General features: G+C 49.6%; 1 protein-coding gene across 1 annotated transcript in view; it reads right to left on the bottom strand.

Moving 5' to 3' along the window:
• adgrl1a (adhesion G protein-coupled receptor L1a) overlaps positions 1 to 16,935 on the bottom strand; it is a 149,864-nt gene continuing 132,929 nt past the window's right edge. The window contains exons 18-27 of the mRNA XM_056288563.1: positions 15,793 to 16,013; positions 15,317 to 15,383; positions 15,055 to 15,146; positions 14,495 to 14,663; positions 11,905 to 12,033; positions 10,504 to 10,600; positions 7,684 to 7,806; positions 4,328 to 4,345; positions 1,006 to 1,089; positions 1 to 894 (exon numbers count right to left, since the gene is read on the bottom strand). Of these exons, the coding sequence (XP_056144538.1) occupies positions 185 to 894; positions 1,006 to 1,089; positions 4,328 to 4,345; positions 7,684 to 7,806; positions 10,504 to 10,600; positions 11,905 to 12,033; positions 14,495 to 14,663; positions 15,055 to 15,146; positions 15,317 to 15,383; positions 15,793 to 16,013 (1,710 nt within the window). The 3' untranslated portion in view covers positions 1 to 184. The remainder of the gene's footprint in view (positions 895 to 1,005; positions 1,090 to 4,327; positions 4,346 to 7,683; positions 7,807 to 10,503; positions 10,601 to 11,904; positions 12,034 to 14,494; positions 14,664 to 15,054; positions 15,147 to 15,316; positions 15,384 to 15,792; positions 16,014 to 16,935) is intronic.

Below are 16,935 nucleotides of genomic sequence, written 5' to 3'. Positions count from 1 at the left end.
ACCCCAACTGGGGGAGTTAAAGTCTCTCAGACGAATGTTCGCCAGCTTAAACGTCTCTCTGTCTCTGCTCGTCCGTCAGTTAGGTAAGAAATTGAGAGTAAAAGAAAGGCATCTAAACAAGCAGGAAGTGGAGAGAAAGCGAGAGCGGGAGCGGAGGAGTCTCTGGTATCCCCCGGGGCTCCCGTCACAGGCTGGTCACCAGCTGCATCTGTCCGTCTCCCTCACTGTGGGCGGGCTCCTGACCTTGGTGTCCCTCCCCGCTCGGCCTGCGGGGCGGGGCCTGGTAGAAGGTCTGCATGGGGGCCCCACGAGAGCCCAGGGCGGGCCTCCCCGAGCTGTAGTACAGCTCCTCAGGGGGCTGGGCAGAGCGGGGAACCACCTCCAGGGGCTCGGGGCTGCTGTCTGGGTAGGGCGAGTCTCGCAGGTTGGTGATGCTGGTGTACAGGGAGTCCCGGGCAGGTGAGTCGGGCGCCCCGTTACTCCCCTGCCCAGCATTGCTGTGTCCGCTGTTGCCCAGGCTCTCTGTGAGGTTGGCTGTGTAGCTTTCAGACTCCTCCGGGTCACTCTGGTACAGGACGGACTGGGCGCGCTGCAGCAGCAGGGGCTCCTCCAGGGCCTTGTAGAGCAGCTCCACGTCCTGTGGCGTGCGCTGGCACCCCTCACTAGACAAGAAGTCTTCGTCTTCGTCCAAGCCCATCGACCTTTCCGGCCCAGCTCCCGTCACAGCCCCCCGGCCAACCCCGCCATGGGGGCGTCCCCTGGCCAGGCTGCCGCACACCCTGTCGCCTCCGCCACCTCTCAGGTTGTTGTGCACCAGTTCGGAGATGATCATCTTCTCGAAGGCCGCCGCGTCCGAGAGGTTTCGCCGTATGCCTCCTCCTGCTCCTCCGCCGCCTGTTGTCTCAGCGCTGCGGGGGTTGAGGAGAGGGGGAGGGCTATCGCCAACACCATCACTTCCCAGGAAGTCACAGCTGCCCCCTGGTCCACCTCCACCCGGCCCGCCACGCAGCGAGTAGCTGTTGTTGAAGTTACCATTCAGGGGCAGGGTCTCCATCCCGCATGGGTCACGCACCTTAGATAATGTGCTCTCTGGACACAAACGCAGACACAAACACAGACACGGGGCTTTGGCATCATTAAATTAAATCGGCCCATACAGTGGATGGTTTAAGAAACAACTGAAGAGGTTCCTCATAAGTAAAATTGCACAGTGAAATTACAAGTTCAGATCAGATAGAACTTAGCATAATTTCAGGTTTCATTGATTTTTATGCATACATTTTTTTAAAATTTATTTTCTCTGATTCTATATATTTGAATTTGATTTTTTAAATTGTGTACATTGTATATTGCACGGTGTGTTGCCATACATGTCCCTTCCTTATCTTGCCTGCCTACTAGCTAAGTCTCTGGGACAGCAATGGAACTAAATGGGAATATAAATGCGGGTTGTGTTTTAAATGATTAAATAAATTCATTCATCCATCATTGTGATAAGATTGCTGGATAAAAGCAGAATTGTGTACTTTTTATATATAAAAAAAGAAAAAGAAATGTGTTTTTTTATTTTTTGAAAATCACATGACCCCCTCCAAGAATCACCACCTTAACGTGGTGGAGGGGTTTGTGTGTCCGGTGATCCTGGGAGCTGTGCTGTCGGGGACAATAGCCCCTGGTAAGGTCTCCCAAGGCAAATTGGTCCCAGGGGAGGGACCAGACTAAGAGCAATTCCCAAGAAACTCAATGAAATTACACCAGCAGAGTTACAGCACCTCGCCCGGAAAAGGGAAACCTGGGGCCCCTCCTGGAGCCAGACCTGGGAAGAGAGCTAGGCGGTGAGTGTCTGGTGGCCGGGCCGGGCCAACATGGAGCCACCATCCCATGGACCCACCACACGTGGGGATGAGCATTGGGGTAGGGTGGGGTAGGGTGCCGGGCAACAGGCAAAGGTGGGGATCAGGGTGTGCCAACTACAGGCATCGCAGATTGGTCCTCGGGACGTGGAATGTCACCTCACTGGCAGGGAAGGAGCCTGAGCCTGTGCGGGAGGTGGAGTGGTACCAACTAGATATACTTGGAATCACCTCCACACATAGCATGGGCTCTGGTACCAAATTCCTGGTGAGAGGTTGGACTCATTACTTTTCCGGAGTTGGCCAAGGTGACAGGCGCCAGGCGGGTGTGGGGATACTCACAAGTCCCCGGTTGAGCACCGCCGTGTTGGCGTTCTCCCTAGGGAATGAGAGGATCGCCTCTATACGACTGTGAGTCGCTGGGGGGAAGGCTCTGACTGTTGTGTGTGCTTATGCACCGAATAGCAGTTTGGCGCATCCGGCCTTCTTGGGAGTCTCTGGGTAGTATCCTGGAAAGGGCTCCGCCTTGGGACTATATAGTTCTGCTGGGGGACTTCAACGCTCATGTGGGCAATGATGTAGAAACCTGGAGGGGCGTGATTGGGAGGAACGGCCTCCCTGATCTGAACCCGAGCTGTGCCTTGTTATTGGACTTCTGTGCGAGTCATGGATTGGCCATAACAAACACCATGTTCAAACATAAGGTAGTTCATAAGTGTACTTGGTACCAGAACACCTTAGGCCGAAGATCGATGATAGACTTTGTGGTCGTATCATCAGATCTGCGGTAGTATGTTTTGGACACTCAGGTGAAGAGAGGAGCAGAGCTGTCAATTGATCACCACCTGGTGGTGAGTTGGATCAGATGGCGGGCAAGGCTGCCAGACAGACCTGGCAAATCCAAACGTGTAGTGAGGGTGAACTGGGAATGTCTGGCGGAGGCCCCTATCCATGAGGTCTTCAACTCCCACCTCCGGAAGAAGTTCTCGTGTATCCCGAGGGTGGCCTCTTCAGTGTCGCGTGGAGGTCAGGGACAGTACCTGTGGAGTGGCAGACTGGGGTGGTAGTTCCCATATTTAAAAAGGGGGACTGGAGGGTGTGCTCCAATTATCGGGGAGTCACATCGCTCAGCCTCCCTCGGAAAGTCTACTCCGATTGTCGAACCTCGGATCCAGGGGGAACAATACGGATTCCGTCCTGGCCGTGGAACAACGGACCAACACTTTACCCTTGCGGAAGTGCTGAGGGGGACATGGGAGTTTGACCAGCCAACCTACATGTGTTTTGTGGACTTGGAGAAGGCTTACGACTGTGTACCCCGGGGCACTCTGTGGGGGGTACTGCAGGAGTATGGGGTACTGGGGCAGTTACTACAAGCCATCCGGTCCTTGTATAACCAAAGTGAAAGCTGTGTCCGCATTCTCGGCACAAAGTCAAACACGTTTTCAGTGGGTGTCAGACTCCACTAAAGTTGTCCCTTGTCTCTGATTCTGTTTGTGATATTCATGGACAGGATCTCAAGGCACAGCCAAGGTGAGGAGTGTGTCTGTTTTGGGAACCTCAGAATTGCATCTCTGCTCTTCGCTGATGATGTGGTTTTGTTGGCTTCATCAGAATGCGACCTCCGGCGCGCACTGGGGCGGTTTGCAGCTGAGTGTGAAATGGCCGGGATGAGAGTCAGCACCTCCAAGTCTGAGGCCATGGTTCTCTACCAGAAAATAGTTGATTGCTCTCTCCGGGTTGAGGATGAGTTGTTTCCTCAAGTGAAGGAGTTCAAGTATCGGGGTTTTGTTCACGAGTGAGGGTAGGATGGAGGGGGAGATTGACAGGTGGATTGGTACAGCATCAGCAGTAATGCAGATGTTGTACCAGACCATTGTGGTGAAGAGGGAGCTGAGCCGGAAGGCAAAGCTCCCCATTTACCAGTCAATCTTTGTTCCAACCCTCACCTATGGTCATGAGCTTTGGGTAGTGACCGAAAGGGTGAGATCGCAGATACAAGCGGATGAAATGAGTTTCCTGCGTAGGGTGTCTGGGCTCAGCCTTAGAGATAGGGTGAGGAGCTTGGACATCCAGAGGGAGCTCGGAGTAGAGCTGCTGCTCCTTCGCATCAAAAGTAGCCAGTTGAGGTGGTTCGGGCATCTGATTAGGATGCCTCCTGAGCGCCTTCCTTTGGAGGTTTTCTGGGCACGGCCAACTGGGAGGAGGCCCCGGGGTAGACCCAGAACTCGCTGGAGGGACTACATGTCCAATCTGGCCTGGGAATGCCTTGGGATCCTCCAGGAGGAGCTGGAGGGCGTTGCTGGGGAGAGGGACGTCTGGAATGCCCTACTTTGCTTGCTGCCACCGCGACCCGACCCCGGAGAAGCGGCTGAAGATGAATGAATGAATGAATGAATGAATAAATGAATGAATGAATGAATGAATGAATATCACATGAAAAATACAAAACTGCAGCGGACAAGCCAACTTACTTGGGTCACGGAAGGTTCCTGGGGCATCATGTGGGAGTTGTACACAGAGAAGCAAATTGGGAAAAGAAAAAAAACTGGTTAGTACGTGTGTTTGATTCTGCCATAAGTTTTCGCATTAGTTTCGTGACTCTCATATATGACAGAATTATATTTCAAAAGGGAGGAAGTGAGAATCTGTCCCATTTTCTTATTTTTCTCACACACACATGAAAAGAAAATGAGCGTTGTTGTATTCCTACTCAGTCCCGTACACCCTGTATCTGACAAGCTATTCCACCATCGTTTACACCTAAGCCACAGAAAATACTCTGGATATTTATTTACTACTGTCTGCAAGCCGTGGATGTATACATAATTCATACACCACCCCATAACGTGGCAGTAATGTTTATTTTACGACGTGCCTCCAACACAACAAAAATGCCGTGGTGTTCCACCCAAATCGTGATCTCATGGCAAAGACCAACCCCCCCCCCCCCCACACACACACACACACAAAGAGATAATCGGGCAAGTGTGAGCGTTTTAAAATTTAATACCCAGTATGATTTTAATCAACGTTCTTCTTGTGAGATGGGGAGGGTGATTAGACGCTCAAACGAAGAGCTCTCCTCACTTCCTCCTCCACTCCGCTCTCTTCTTTCTAAAAATGTCCCAGCCGCCCTTCCCCTGGCCGTCAGCCTTGACGCATTGTGCAGGGAGGCTTTGAAATATTTAACAGTAACGCTGCCTTAAATTTCACTTCCCAGACACGAGGCCTGATACTCTGTTGGCACGCACTCTGTCAGCGTCCAGTTACACACACACACACACACACACACACACACACACAAACATTCTTGTACTTCTATCTTTGTGAGGAACCCACATTGACTACATTCAATCCCTAGCCCTTAATCCTAACCTTAACCATCAGAACTGCATGCCTAAGATATACCCTTAATTAACCTAAGTCCTAGTTCTAACCTTAACCCTAAACCCATGTATTAACACTAAAAGTGTCCCTTAAAGATGTGAGGACTTGCCAAAATGTCCTCACTTTGCAGAAATGTCCTCACTCTGATGGTTAAAAACTCATATTGGTCTTCACAAACATAGAAGCACGAGAACACCCACCCGCGCGTGCGCAAACACACACACACACACACATTTTTTCTTCTTGTGAGGACCTTTCCCAATAACATTCAGTTCGGATAGCCCCTAACCCTGACCATCAGAACTATGTGCCTAACCTCGACCCTTACACTGACTTTAACCAAGTCCTAATTCTAAACTTAACCCTAAACCCAAGTCTGTATCCTCATGAAGAAGGGCGGATGCCCTCTTCACTTTGCGAAAATGCCCTCACTCTGACGGTGGTTAAAAACTCAAATTGGTCTCACCTATCAAGCCGAACAGGAATGCGTACGCACGCACGCACGCACGCACGCACGCACGCACGCACGCACGCACGCACGCACGCACGCACGCACGCACACACACACACACACACACACACACACACACACACACACACACACACACACACCAGCTCTATGTTCAATATACACTATATGGACAAAAGTATTGGGACACACCTCTTAATCATTAAACATTGAATTCAGATGTTTCATTCAGACCCATAGTAACAGGTGTATAACATCAAGCAGCTAGCCATGCAGTCTGCATTTACAAACATTTGTGAAAGAATGGGTCATTATGAAGAGCTCAGTGAATTCAAGCGTGGTACTGTCATAGAAAGCCACCTTTGCAACAAGTCAGTTCGTGAAATGTCTTCCCTGCTAGATATTCCACGGTCAACTGTAAGTGGTATTACTGAAAAGTGTAAGCGTTTAGGAACAACAACAACTCAGCCACGAAGTGGCAGACCACGTAAAGTCACACAGCAGGGTCAACGAGTTGCTAATGCTCTGTTGACTCAATAACTGCAGAGTTCCAAACTTCCTCCGGCATTAACATCAGCACGAAAACTATTCGCCAGGAGCTTCATGGCCGAGCAGCTGCATGCAAGGCTTATATCACCAAGCACAATGCCAAGTGCTGGGTGGAGTGGTGTAAAACACGCTGCCACTGCACTCTGGAGCAGTGGAAACGTGCTCTGTGGAGTGATGAATCACGCTTCTGTGTCTGGCAGTCTGATGGACGAGTCTGGGTTTGGCGGATACCAGGAGAACGTTACCTGCCTGACTGCATTGTGCCAACTGTAAAGTTTGGTGGAGGAGGGATAATGGTATGGGGTTGTTTTTCAGGGGTTGGGCTAGGCCCCTTAGTTCCAGTGAAGGGAAATCTTAATGCTTCAGCATACAAACACATTTTGGACAATTCTATGCTTCCAACTTTGTGGGAACAGTTTGGGGAGCGCCCTTTTCTGTTCCATCATGACCCAGTGCACAAAGCAAGGTCCACTAAGACATGGTTGGGTAAGTTTGGTGTGAAAGACCTTGACTGGCCTGCACAGAGCCCTGACCTCAACTCCATCGAACACCTTGGGGATGAACTAGAACGGAGATTACAAGCCAGGTCTTCTCGTCCAACATCAGTGTCTGACCTCACAAATGCTCTTCTGGATGAATGGGCAAAAACTCCCATAGACACACTCCAAAATCTTGTTGAAAGCCTTCCCAGAAGAGTGGAAGCTGATATGGCTGCAAAGGGGAGGACCAACTCCATATTAATGCCTATGGATTTAGAATGGGATGTCATAAAAGCTCCTGTAGGTGTAATGGCCAGGTGTCCCAATACTTTTGTCCATATAGTGTATGTTCTGTAGTACAATAGAGCTCTATTACTAGCTAAACACACACAAACAGCCATACGTGCATGCAAAAGCTTGTGCAGCACTTTATTCCTTTGTAGGAAATGACCGGCACATTCTCGACTTAATGGAATTCCTTCACTCACAAATACATGCAAACGAGCACACGGAGGAACAAACACCTGATTGGCTTTCTACCAGATGGGTGGTCTCCAGTCACAGAGCTGTCTGGACTTGTTCTGTGGGCTTCACATCTTCAAGCCCACTAATTTTCTGCCCAGGGAACAAGAGAACTGTCCCTGAGATTTTCTTTTTTTTTTTTTTGCAGTCGCAGATGTAGCGAAACTTCTAATCAATTTGTGGTGTTTTGCATGAAGATGGCGAGCGGCAAGCCCAACAGATGGCTGGTTATACTACAGGCAATGCCGGTTCTGTTCTGCTGGTTCTGTTCTGCCTACTGGATCCGTTTGACAGCAACACAGTCTGAAGAAAAAAAAACCAAAAAAAAAACCCTTCTCTCTCTCTCTCTCTCTCTCTCTCTCACACACACACACACACACACACACACACAAACAAACAGAAGCAGTTAGGAGCAGCTAACCAGTGGAGTTGAAGACGCCTGGCGAGGGCGGTGTGAAGCTGTCAGCCAGCAATGTGTTGTAAGGAGAGGTGCCGGTGCGGGTCTGCAGCACCGGGTTGGTCAGGAGGTGGTTACCCATGGTCGCTACGAGACAAAACAAAACAAAACATCACAAACTGTGAAGGTTTGTCATAAACATCACATGGGCGTCTCCTTCCCTTGAACGCCACACACGCCACACAGCCAACAAAGCAAACGAAGGGGCAAAATAAGTGTAACTGAATTCAGATTGCTGAGCTCCGAGTGAACACTAGGAAGGGTGAGACTCCTCGCCGTTACCTCGAGTGGGTTACGGTTGCCATGGCGGTGGTTTGCAGAGTAGCGCGTTTCACCACGTCCTCCTGGATGCTGATTGTAACCTTTGAATCAAAACACAACTGCAAGGGGGAGCGGTGCTGTTCGGCGCACCGCCATTCAAATTTCTTCTTTGTTTGTTTTGTGTCCTCTGGCAGCCCGCCAGGCGCCCGGCAGGAGGAAGCGGTAATGCGTACCGCTACGCAGTGCCAGGGTGCAACCGTCGAAAACACAGTTCACTTCACAGTGAAATGTGAACACCGCCGCCGGACAAACACAACTCAGAGAAGTGGCACATGGAGCGTGTTGTGTAATGCCCCCATCCGCCTGCTGCCCCGGGCAGCACGGGCAGAAATGCCACCACGTTAAAAACAGGACAGCATGACGGAGCGCCGGCCCGGGCCGAGCGCCACCTTCAGGTCCCACATCCGCCATTTATTGCACACGTTCTCTGAAAAAATATGATGACTGACTGACCAATATGGCCGCACACACACACACACACAGAGCTAACTGTCCATGTTGTACTCCTCATGCTGACATGCCTCACAATCTCTCTCCCTTCTTTTCTGCCTCGCTCATTTCCCCCACTTCAGTCTCTTTCTTCCTCTCCCTCTCTCTCGCTCCCTCTCTCTGTTTCCTTCTCCTTCCCTCCCACCAGAAACAAATTTCTTTTCCTTACAAACACCAACAAATTACTCGTGATTAGTTGTCCGCGTTTTCCTCTCAGGAATACCATTTAGAAAAGGGAAGGAGCAAGTTTCCAGTGGAGGGAGAGAAAGTAGGGCAAGGGGAATCATGGGAGCTCTAGGTTGTTTGTGTGCGCATGTGTGTGTGTGTGTGTGTACACACATGATTTTTGAAAATCTTTTGTGTGTAAATATGTGTTTCTGGGTGGATGGTATGTGTACGGGTGCGAGTGTATGGGTAAGTATACACATGTGTGTGTGCACGTTTGCGATGGTGTGTGCATGTCCACCGAGTGTGTGTCGTCTTCTGAACAGACCGCTGCTTGTCCGAAAGAGAGGGTGGCTCATAAAGACGTGGGGGGGGGGGGGGGGGATGAAAGAGATGAGAGATACCAGCGATGACGACAGTGCACATCTCCACCAGTTTAGCCCTGTTTTAATTACTGGCCCACGATACAGTATCGCCGTCTCCCCCCCATTTCCTTCGGCGACAGAGCCGCTCGTCTTTCACATCCTGCCAGCTGACAAACTTTTCTCAAAGGTGTCGAATATGAAGGCTTCTCCTCCGCGGTGTTGTTATTCTGCCACTGACGGCGTACTATAGTATCATCCAGATTGTCTCCATCATGATGAAAAGCCTCTGGAAACCAACTCGGCCCTCCCACACACACACACACACACACACACACACACACACACAGACGCGCACACACCCCTGCCTCCAGCTCACTCCTCGCACCCCTCTGCCCCAACCCCTGCCTTCTGCCTTTCATCCTTCCCATTTGGAATAATTACCCCCCTGTTCGCTCACACGCTAATCAGTTCATTAAAAATAAAATGGATGAAATTAGCATAGAGAGTGATGGCTGATTTAGCACTTGCCTCTTTGTCATCATCACCCCCCCCCACCACCACCACCCCCACCCACACAAACACACACGCACGCACAAAACACAACCTCAGACAACCTCACCCCTGCCTGTGAGTGTGATTGGCAGCGACGCTGCCGTTTGCTGAGGCTACAACCCGCCGCTGCGGCGTCGCTGGAGCGGCTGGCGGTTTACAGAACCGGCGGCGCCACACACCCTCTGGGTCTCAAATACTCTGCTGGGACTCAGCAAGCACCGTCAGCCTCTGCACACCCAACTGATGCGTACATCAATCTTTTTTCTGTGGATTTTCCGCCACCCAACTGTACCCGTCCAATTACCCCGCTCTCCCGAGCCGTCCCGGTCGCTGCTCCACCCACTCTGCCGATCCGGGGAGGGCGGCAGACTACCGCACGCCTCCTCCGCTACACGTGGAGTCGCCAGCTGCTTTGTTTCACCTGACAGTGAGAGAGTTTCACCGGGGGGGACGTAGCATGTGGGAGGATCACGCTATTCCCCCCCCGAACAGGTGCCCCGGCCGACCAGAGGAGGCGCTAGTGCAGCGACCAGGACACATACCAACATTCAGCTTCCCACCCGCAGACACGGCCAATTGTGTCTGTAGGGACGCCCGACCAAGCCGGAGGTAACACGGGGAGTCGAACCGGCGATCCGGCGTGTTGGTAGGCAACAGAATAGACCGCCACGCCACCCGGACGCCCCATAACATTCTTTTTGTGTGTCTCTATGAGTCACTAAATGTTTGTCTGCCTGCGTTTGAGTGCTCGTGTGTGCATAGTTGCATTTTCTGCTTTGTGTGTGTGTGTACATATATGTTACGTGTGTACATATACATTACGTGTGTGTAGTTCGGGCTGTCTCAGACGAACAGCATGAGCAGGTGGAGCGAGTCGGCAGGGTGGGCTCACCGCGGTTGAGTGTCGGGGTGCTGTTGATATCTCCCGCCATAAAAGAAGATTCCGTCTGCTTCCGAACCGTGTCGTTCCACATCCGGCGGATGCGGCTCTGGAAGGAGGAGCAGAGGGCGGGAGCGCGGTGAGAGTGGCGGCAGACACACAACAAGTTAAATATAGAAACGTGGCAGGCAGACTTTGTAGCTCAGCGGGGCTACTGTAATTAAAACTGTGGGGCTGGCTCTAATCTGTAAAGAACAAAACAGGCAAACACGAGAGAGAGAGAGCGAGAGAGCGAGAGAGAGAGAGAGAGAGAGGGAGCAAGAGAGAGAGAATAAACAGGCTCCCATAGCCGAGGTATGTTATTTGCTGCACATCGTGTTAACATGAGTGAGACTAACAGACTTAATGCATGGAATACATCGCCTGAATTGTAACCGACTCCATTATTGTCTGTATAAAACCTCTTACTGTTGCATTGGGGGAGGAACTGATTTTTCAATATAGAGGGAGATTTTCCTTCCCTGGCACAGTCAGTGTGCTTGTGTGTGTGTGAGTGTGTATGTGTGCCTGTGTGTGATTTGTGTGCCAGTCTGTGTCTGTCTATACCTACAGTATAGGTGGTATGTGTGTGTGTTTTGTTTATGTGTATATAAGTGTGTTGGTCTAGGCCTATGAACACAAACATGCTTATTTTTGGATAACCATGACCTGGATGAATGAGAACATTCACAAACATGCTTTATTTGTGAATGTATAATGTATACAGTCTGTTTACCTGTATGTAAATATGTATCTATATCTGTAATCTTCTGATTGTGCTGTTGTGTGGATGTGCATGACTATGCATTTTGAGTATACCATGTAATATCCATCCATCCATCCATCCATCCATCCATCCATCCATCCATTATCTAAGCCACTTATCCCAACTGGGGTCGTGGGATGCTGGAGCCTATCCAGTCATTGGCTGGTAGGTGGGGAGACACCCTGGACAGGCCCCTAGTCCATCACAGGGTGCCCACACACACACACACACACACACACACACACACACACACACACACACACACACACACACACACACACACCTAGGGACAATTTAGTACGGCTGATTCACCTGACCTACATGTCTTTGGACTGTGGGAGGAAACCGGAGCCCCCGGAGGAAACCCACGCAGACACGGGGAGAACATGCAAACCCCACACAGAGGACGACCCGCGACGACCCCGAAGGTTGGACTACCCCGAGGCTCTAACCCAGGACCTACTTGCTGTGAGGTGACTGCGCTAACCACTGCGCCACCGTGCCACCCATTGTAACATGTTACCTGAATATCTGGGAAGAGTTGGGGTGTGTGTGTGTGTGTGTTTTGCTTGTCCCCTGACCTGTCTGTGGACGGCGGCATGGCGGGCCTGGCTGCCGCTGTAGTAGCGGTTGTTGGCACGTAGGGCCGAATTTTTCAGCGAGCCATGAGAACTGGTGGTGGAGGTACGGCTGCAGCAGTAGGAGTGACGCAGACACTTACTGTACTCCTTATGGACCTGGAAGAAAAAAAATCCTTTATTTTCCCTCAAACCTCATGCAGGTAAGCCCACCTGAGACAAAGGTCTCGTTTGCAGTGGTGCGCCTGCTATAAGAGCACAAATAAAACAATGAAGAGAACAAAAAGATGGCATGCGACATGAATAAATTAAAACAAAAGGTAAATTCAAGTAAAACATCTCTATTTCGGTAAGATGAGTACAATGAAAAGTTCTAAAATGGCTTGAGGACAGTTTTCTGCAAGTCATTCCAGATATGAGGATCATCGAGGCCACTCTTGCTAAAATGTGTTAAGCAAAACCATGCTAAACCTCTGCATGACAGCCACATATTGAGTATCCGACAGTTGCTGTGAGAGCGCCTCGTAGATGAACGGTAAACTGTCTTGTGCTCTTCGAAGCAGCAAGGAAGGACCAGCCTTCCAAACGAGAAAAGGAAAAATCCGGCAAAAGGGATTTGGAGCCACGCTCCGAAATACACACGCATGCCGCATTTCCACTGCAGGAACTCTCCCCAAGAACCAGGAACCTTTTGCGTTTCCACCAATAGGACAAGGGTGTAAATTAAGTTTCGGGGGACATTATTTTACCCCCCCAAAAAGTCCCAGCTCGGGGGTAGTACTACTTTCCATAGGTAAAGGAACTTTGGGGGTGGGGTTTACAACGCCGCCCATTTCTGATTGGTCGAGTATTTGTAGCGTTTTATTTCAACCACCATTTTTAAAAATGTGCAGGCACAGACCAGCGCTGTGTGTGAAACCACTCACTCATTCTCAACTCACTATCTAATTCCTTTTTTTTAGGATTTTTCCTCTTTTTCTCCCCAATGGTACTGGGCCAGTCGTCCGAGCTGTCCCGGTCACTGCTCCACCCCCTCTGCTGATCCGGGGAGGGCTGCAGACTACCACATGCCTCCTCCGATCCATGTGGAGCTGCCAGCCGCTTCTTTTCACCTGACAGTGAGGAGTTTCGCCAGGGGGATGTAGCGCGTAGGAGGCTCAAACTATCCCCCCCCCCCCCAACCGACCAGAATAGGTGCCAGTGCAGCGACCAGGACACACACCCACATCCGGCTTCCTCCCCGCAGACACGGCCAATTATGTCTGTGAGGACGCCCGACCAAGCTGGAGGTAACACAGGGATTCGAACCGCCGATCCCTGTGTTGGTAGGCAACGGAATAGACCGCCACACCACCCGCATGCCTATCTAGGGAGTTCTATATATAGAGGTGAGCTCATCAGCAAAATGAAGAAACACTTTCGGACACTACTCGGGTCATTTTCTCTGCGCTGTTAATTACATCATCGCTGTTGCACAATTAAAACAGACCACATCAACGTCGGCTGGTGGACCAACCGCCATAAATACCAGCATGCATTTTTGTATACCGAGCGTATTTTTCCAAACTAATAATTACAAAGTACTGTGTGACCGTTTGTGTTGTGCTGCTCTGCGCACATTAAACACCTGTCACATCAAACATATTTCACATAAACATTATTCCTACGCGGATTTATCTCATGCCTGTCTCAGTAAGGAAAAACAAAACCATACTCCACTGAAAATACTTATTAATAACACTCTTTATAAACAGCTTCTCAAGCTCTGTGGAAACACCACCCAATGTCAATATTTCTTTGGTCTCGATGAGTCAAATATTTTTGATTAGGAGAAGAAACGAAGTACTAGACAGAGAAAACTGAGATGAGCTGCTGCAAAACAGCTGTCGCCCCCCCCCTCCCCGCAGTTTGCCTAATCTCTGCGGGTCTTTACACCACGGTGGAGAGGCACACAACAATGAGCTGAAGGAACCTTTCAGTTCCTTGAAAAGTAGTGCCTGGAACTTTTAGTTCCAGGCACTTTGGGTGGCAACGCAGCTTTAGATTGACTGGCATGGGCCTGCTGTGGATAAAGAGACGCGAGCCGTCCCGGTGGCTGCTCCACCCCCTCTGCGTATCCGGGGAGGGCTGCAGACCACCACATGCCTCCTCCGATGCATGTGGAGCCGCCGGCCGCTTCTTTTCACCTAACAGTGAGTTTCGCTAGAAGGAAGTAGCACGTGGGAGGATCACGCTATTCCCCCCAAATTGTGACCAAGCCGGAGGTAACATGGGGAATTGAACCACCGATCCCCATGTTGATAGGCAATGCAAACAGATGCTTTTAACAGAGATACAGCAAATTGTACTTATTGTGCTTGGTTCAAACTAATGTGACGAGTAAGACATCTATCCATCTATCTATCTATCTATCTATCTATCTATCTATCTATCTATCTATCTATCTATCCATCCATCCATCATCTGTCTATCAACGAATTCCTCCATCCATCATCCATCTATCCATCTATCAACGAATTCCTCCATCCATCCATCCATCCATCCATCCATCCATCCATCCATCCATCCATCTCCTCTATTAGATTTCATCCAAAAGGGGCGGGTAGCATCTTTCTAGCACCTTCTTTTGCAGAGCACAGTGGAAGATGAAGATGAACATGCCCTGGAAGGCATTGAAGGTGGTGAAGAGGTAGGCCATGATGACTGTGTTCTCGTTGATGAAGAGGAGCCCAAACGCCCAGGTTAAACCCAGCAGGAAGAGCAGGGCGATGGCCCCCAGAGCCCATGACCTGAGGAGAAGCAAACACAGAAACCTTTGCTTAACCGTTCATAAACTTTTACTCAATCTAGAAATAAGCCTTGCAAATCAGCGAGTCGATCCCGTTACGGAGATTTGGATCCGGCCTCCCACCCAATAAAGTTGATGATCCAAACACAGAATTGTAAACTGCAGTATAGCTGCACTGGTGAATGGCAGTCACATTAAGGAAGCCATATGTTAGAACAAGAACGCATCTGACACAGGCGCGCTCAAGAAAGATCAGTGTGACCAGCTGCCAAGGATACCAGAAATTAAATCGGGCATTACATCTGTCGTTGACCACATTGTGTGACCTGCCAGAAATAAACCCTTGTTTCATGACACACAGCACAGTTCTGACTTCACTAAGATGATCTCACTTAATGTTATCCAGACGGCTGGAGTCGGGTTTGAGCGCTGAGGAGTTGCGAGTCATCTTGTGCAGCGTGATCATGAGGAAAACCAGGTTGAGCTGAGGAGAGGAGTGGAGGGAGTCAACGGGCAGCAAACAATACAGCCAAAAAAACAAACAAATAGAAAATAAATAAATAACACTCTGCCGAAGAACAGTGAAACAGTTTTTGAGTTTTGTGTTTGACGGCAAACCAGGAGTGTAATAGTGTATGAGAGTGCGACTAATACCGTAATAACAAAAGAAACAGGACCAATGAAGCTCCAGATGAAGTAGTTATCCACTCGCAGCCAGCATCTGAAGTGAAACAGAGGAGACAGTTACACACACAAATGGACGCGTACACACAAACACGCACACACACACAAACAACTAGAAATGCCAAAAAATATATAAATAAATAAATAAAACCCAGACAAAACATGCACACAAATCGGCACGCACAAACAGAAACACACACACACGCACAAACAGAAACACACACACACGCACAAACAGAAACACACACACATGCAATTCCCCTGTCTTGGTGGATTATCTTGTGGAGGCTAATCATCGGGCTTTGGCTAAGTGTGTTCTGAAAAGCCCGTCCGCGGGGATGTGCAAGAGCTTGCTCATGCAGCTCACATATTACACTTCCTGCTGGGGGAATAGCATAAGCCTACTTCTCAATCTGCAGGTGCAAAAGGCCCGGCTTCACACATACGCTTTCTTGGTCCCATAGCTCCTGTAGTCTATGGCCGCAGAGATGCCCACCACCAGCGCAGGGAAGCAGTAGCCGCACAGGTAGTAGTACTTCTTACGCGAGTACTCGCTCTCAAAGACCTCCACCAGCATGAGATAGAGCTGCACGCCCTCCAGACACATCCAGGAGAAGGCGGCCAGGAAGAAGAAGTGCAGAAGGCCGGCAAAGATGGGACAGGCGATCTGAGGAGAGCATCCGTGGGAGGGAGCGGGTAGGACAGAGTCGTAATAAGGAGGGGGGGGAATGGTAGGAGGAGACACAGCTGGATGAACAACGAGAAAGGATGGAATAGAGCCACTGGTAACTGAAGAGGTCATTACTTAAAAAAAAATAAAATAAAAAATGCTCGATATTTGGAACAGAAAGGGAAGTAAGTTCAAATTTCTATTTTAATTTGCTTGTCGAAAATGTCACAAATGTCAAGGCTTAATATAGCCCCATCCAGTGGCCAGTTATTAACTGTCTAACATTTCTTCCATGCCCCATAGAGTGGGCATCGGGGAAGAAGAACTCGTGACAGAGGTGCAAAATATGAACATAAATACTGCTGCATTTTCAAAATCGCAGCAGAGTAGGCGACTAAAAAAAAGACGGAATAATAAATCACTCCTCACATTATTTGTCATTCTCTCTCAGACTCATCATTGCCGCCATTACGCAAAACACCACTGTAATATTTCTAACATTCTTCCTCTCCTTTTTCTTCTAATAGCTTGAAGGCAATTTCACAATGTTTCTCACTCTATTGTTGCATCCTGACAATATCTAATTTGAGTTTCTATCTATCTATCTATCTATCTATCTATCTATCTATCTATCTATCTATCTATCTATCTATCTATCTATTTGTTGGTCTGTTATTTTTGATTTATTCAAATTATCCAATTCCTCTTCCTCATGATTTTCCCCCTCCTTTTTCTCCCCAATTGTACCCGGCCAATTACCCCACGCTTCCAAGCCGTCCCGGTCTCTGCTCCACCCCCTCTGCTGATCCAGGGAGGGCTGCAGACTACCACATGCCTCTTTCCATACATGTGGAGTCGCCAGCCGCTTCTGTTTGCCTGACAGTGAGGAGTTTCACCAGGGGGACGTAGCGTGTAGGAG

Source organism: Lampris incognitus, chromosome 10 (assembly GCF_029633865.1).
Source record: "Lampris incognitus isolate fLamInc1 chromosome 10, fLamInc1.hap2, whole genome shotgun sequence".
Taxonomy (NCBI): domain Eukaryota; kingdom Metazoa; phylum Chordata; class Actinopteri; order Lampriformes; family Lampridae; genus Lampris; species Lampris incognitus.
The sequence above is the reverse complement of the archived record's forward strand: the minus strand, read 5'-3'. Positions and strand labels throughout refer to the sequence as shown.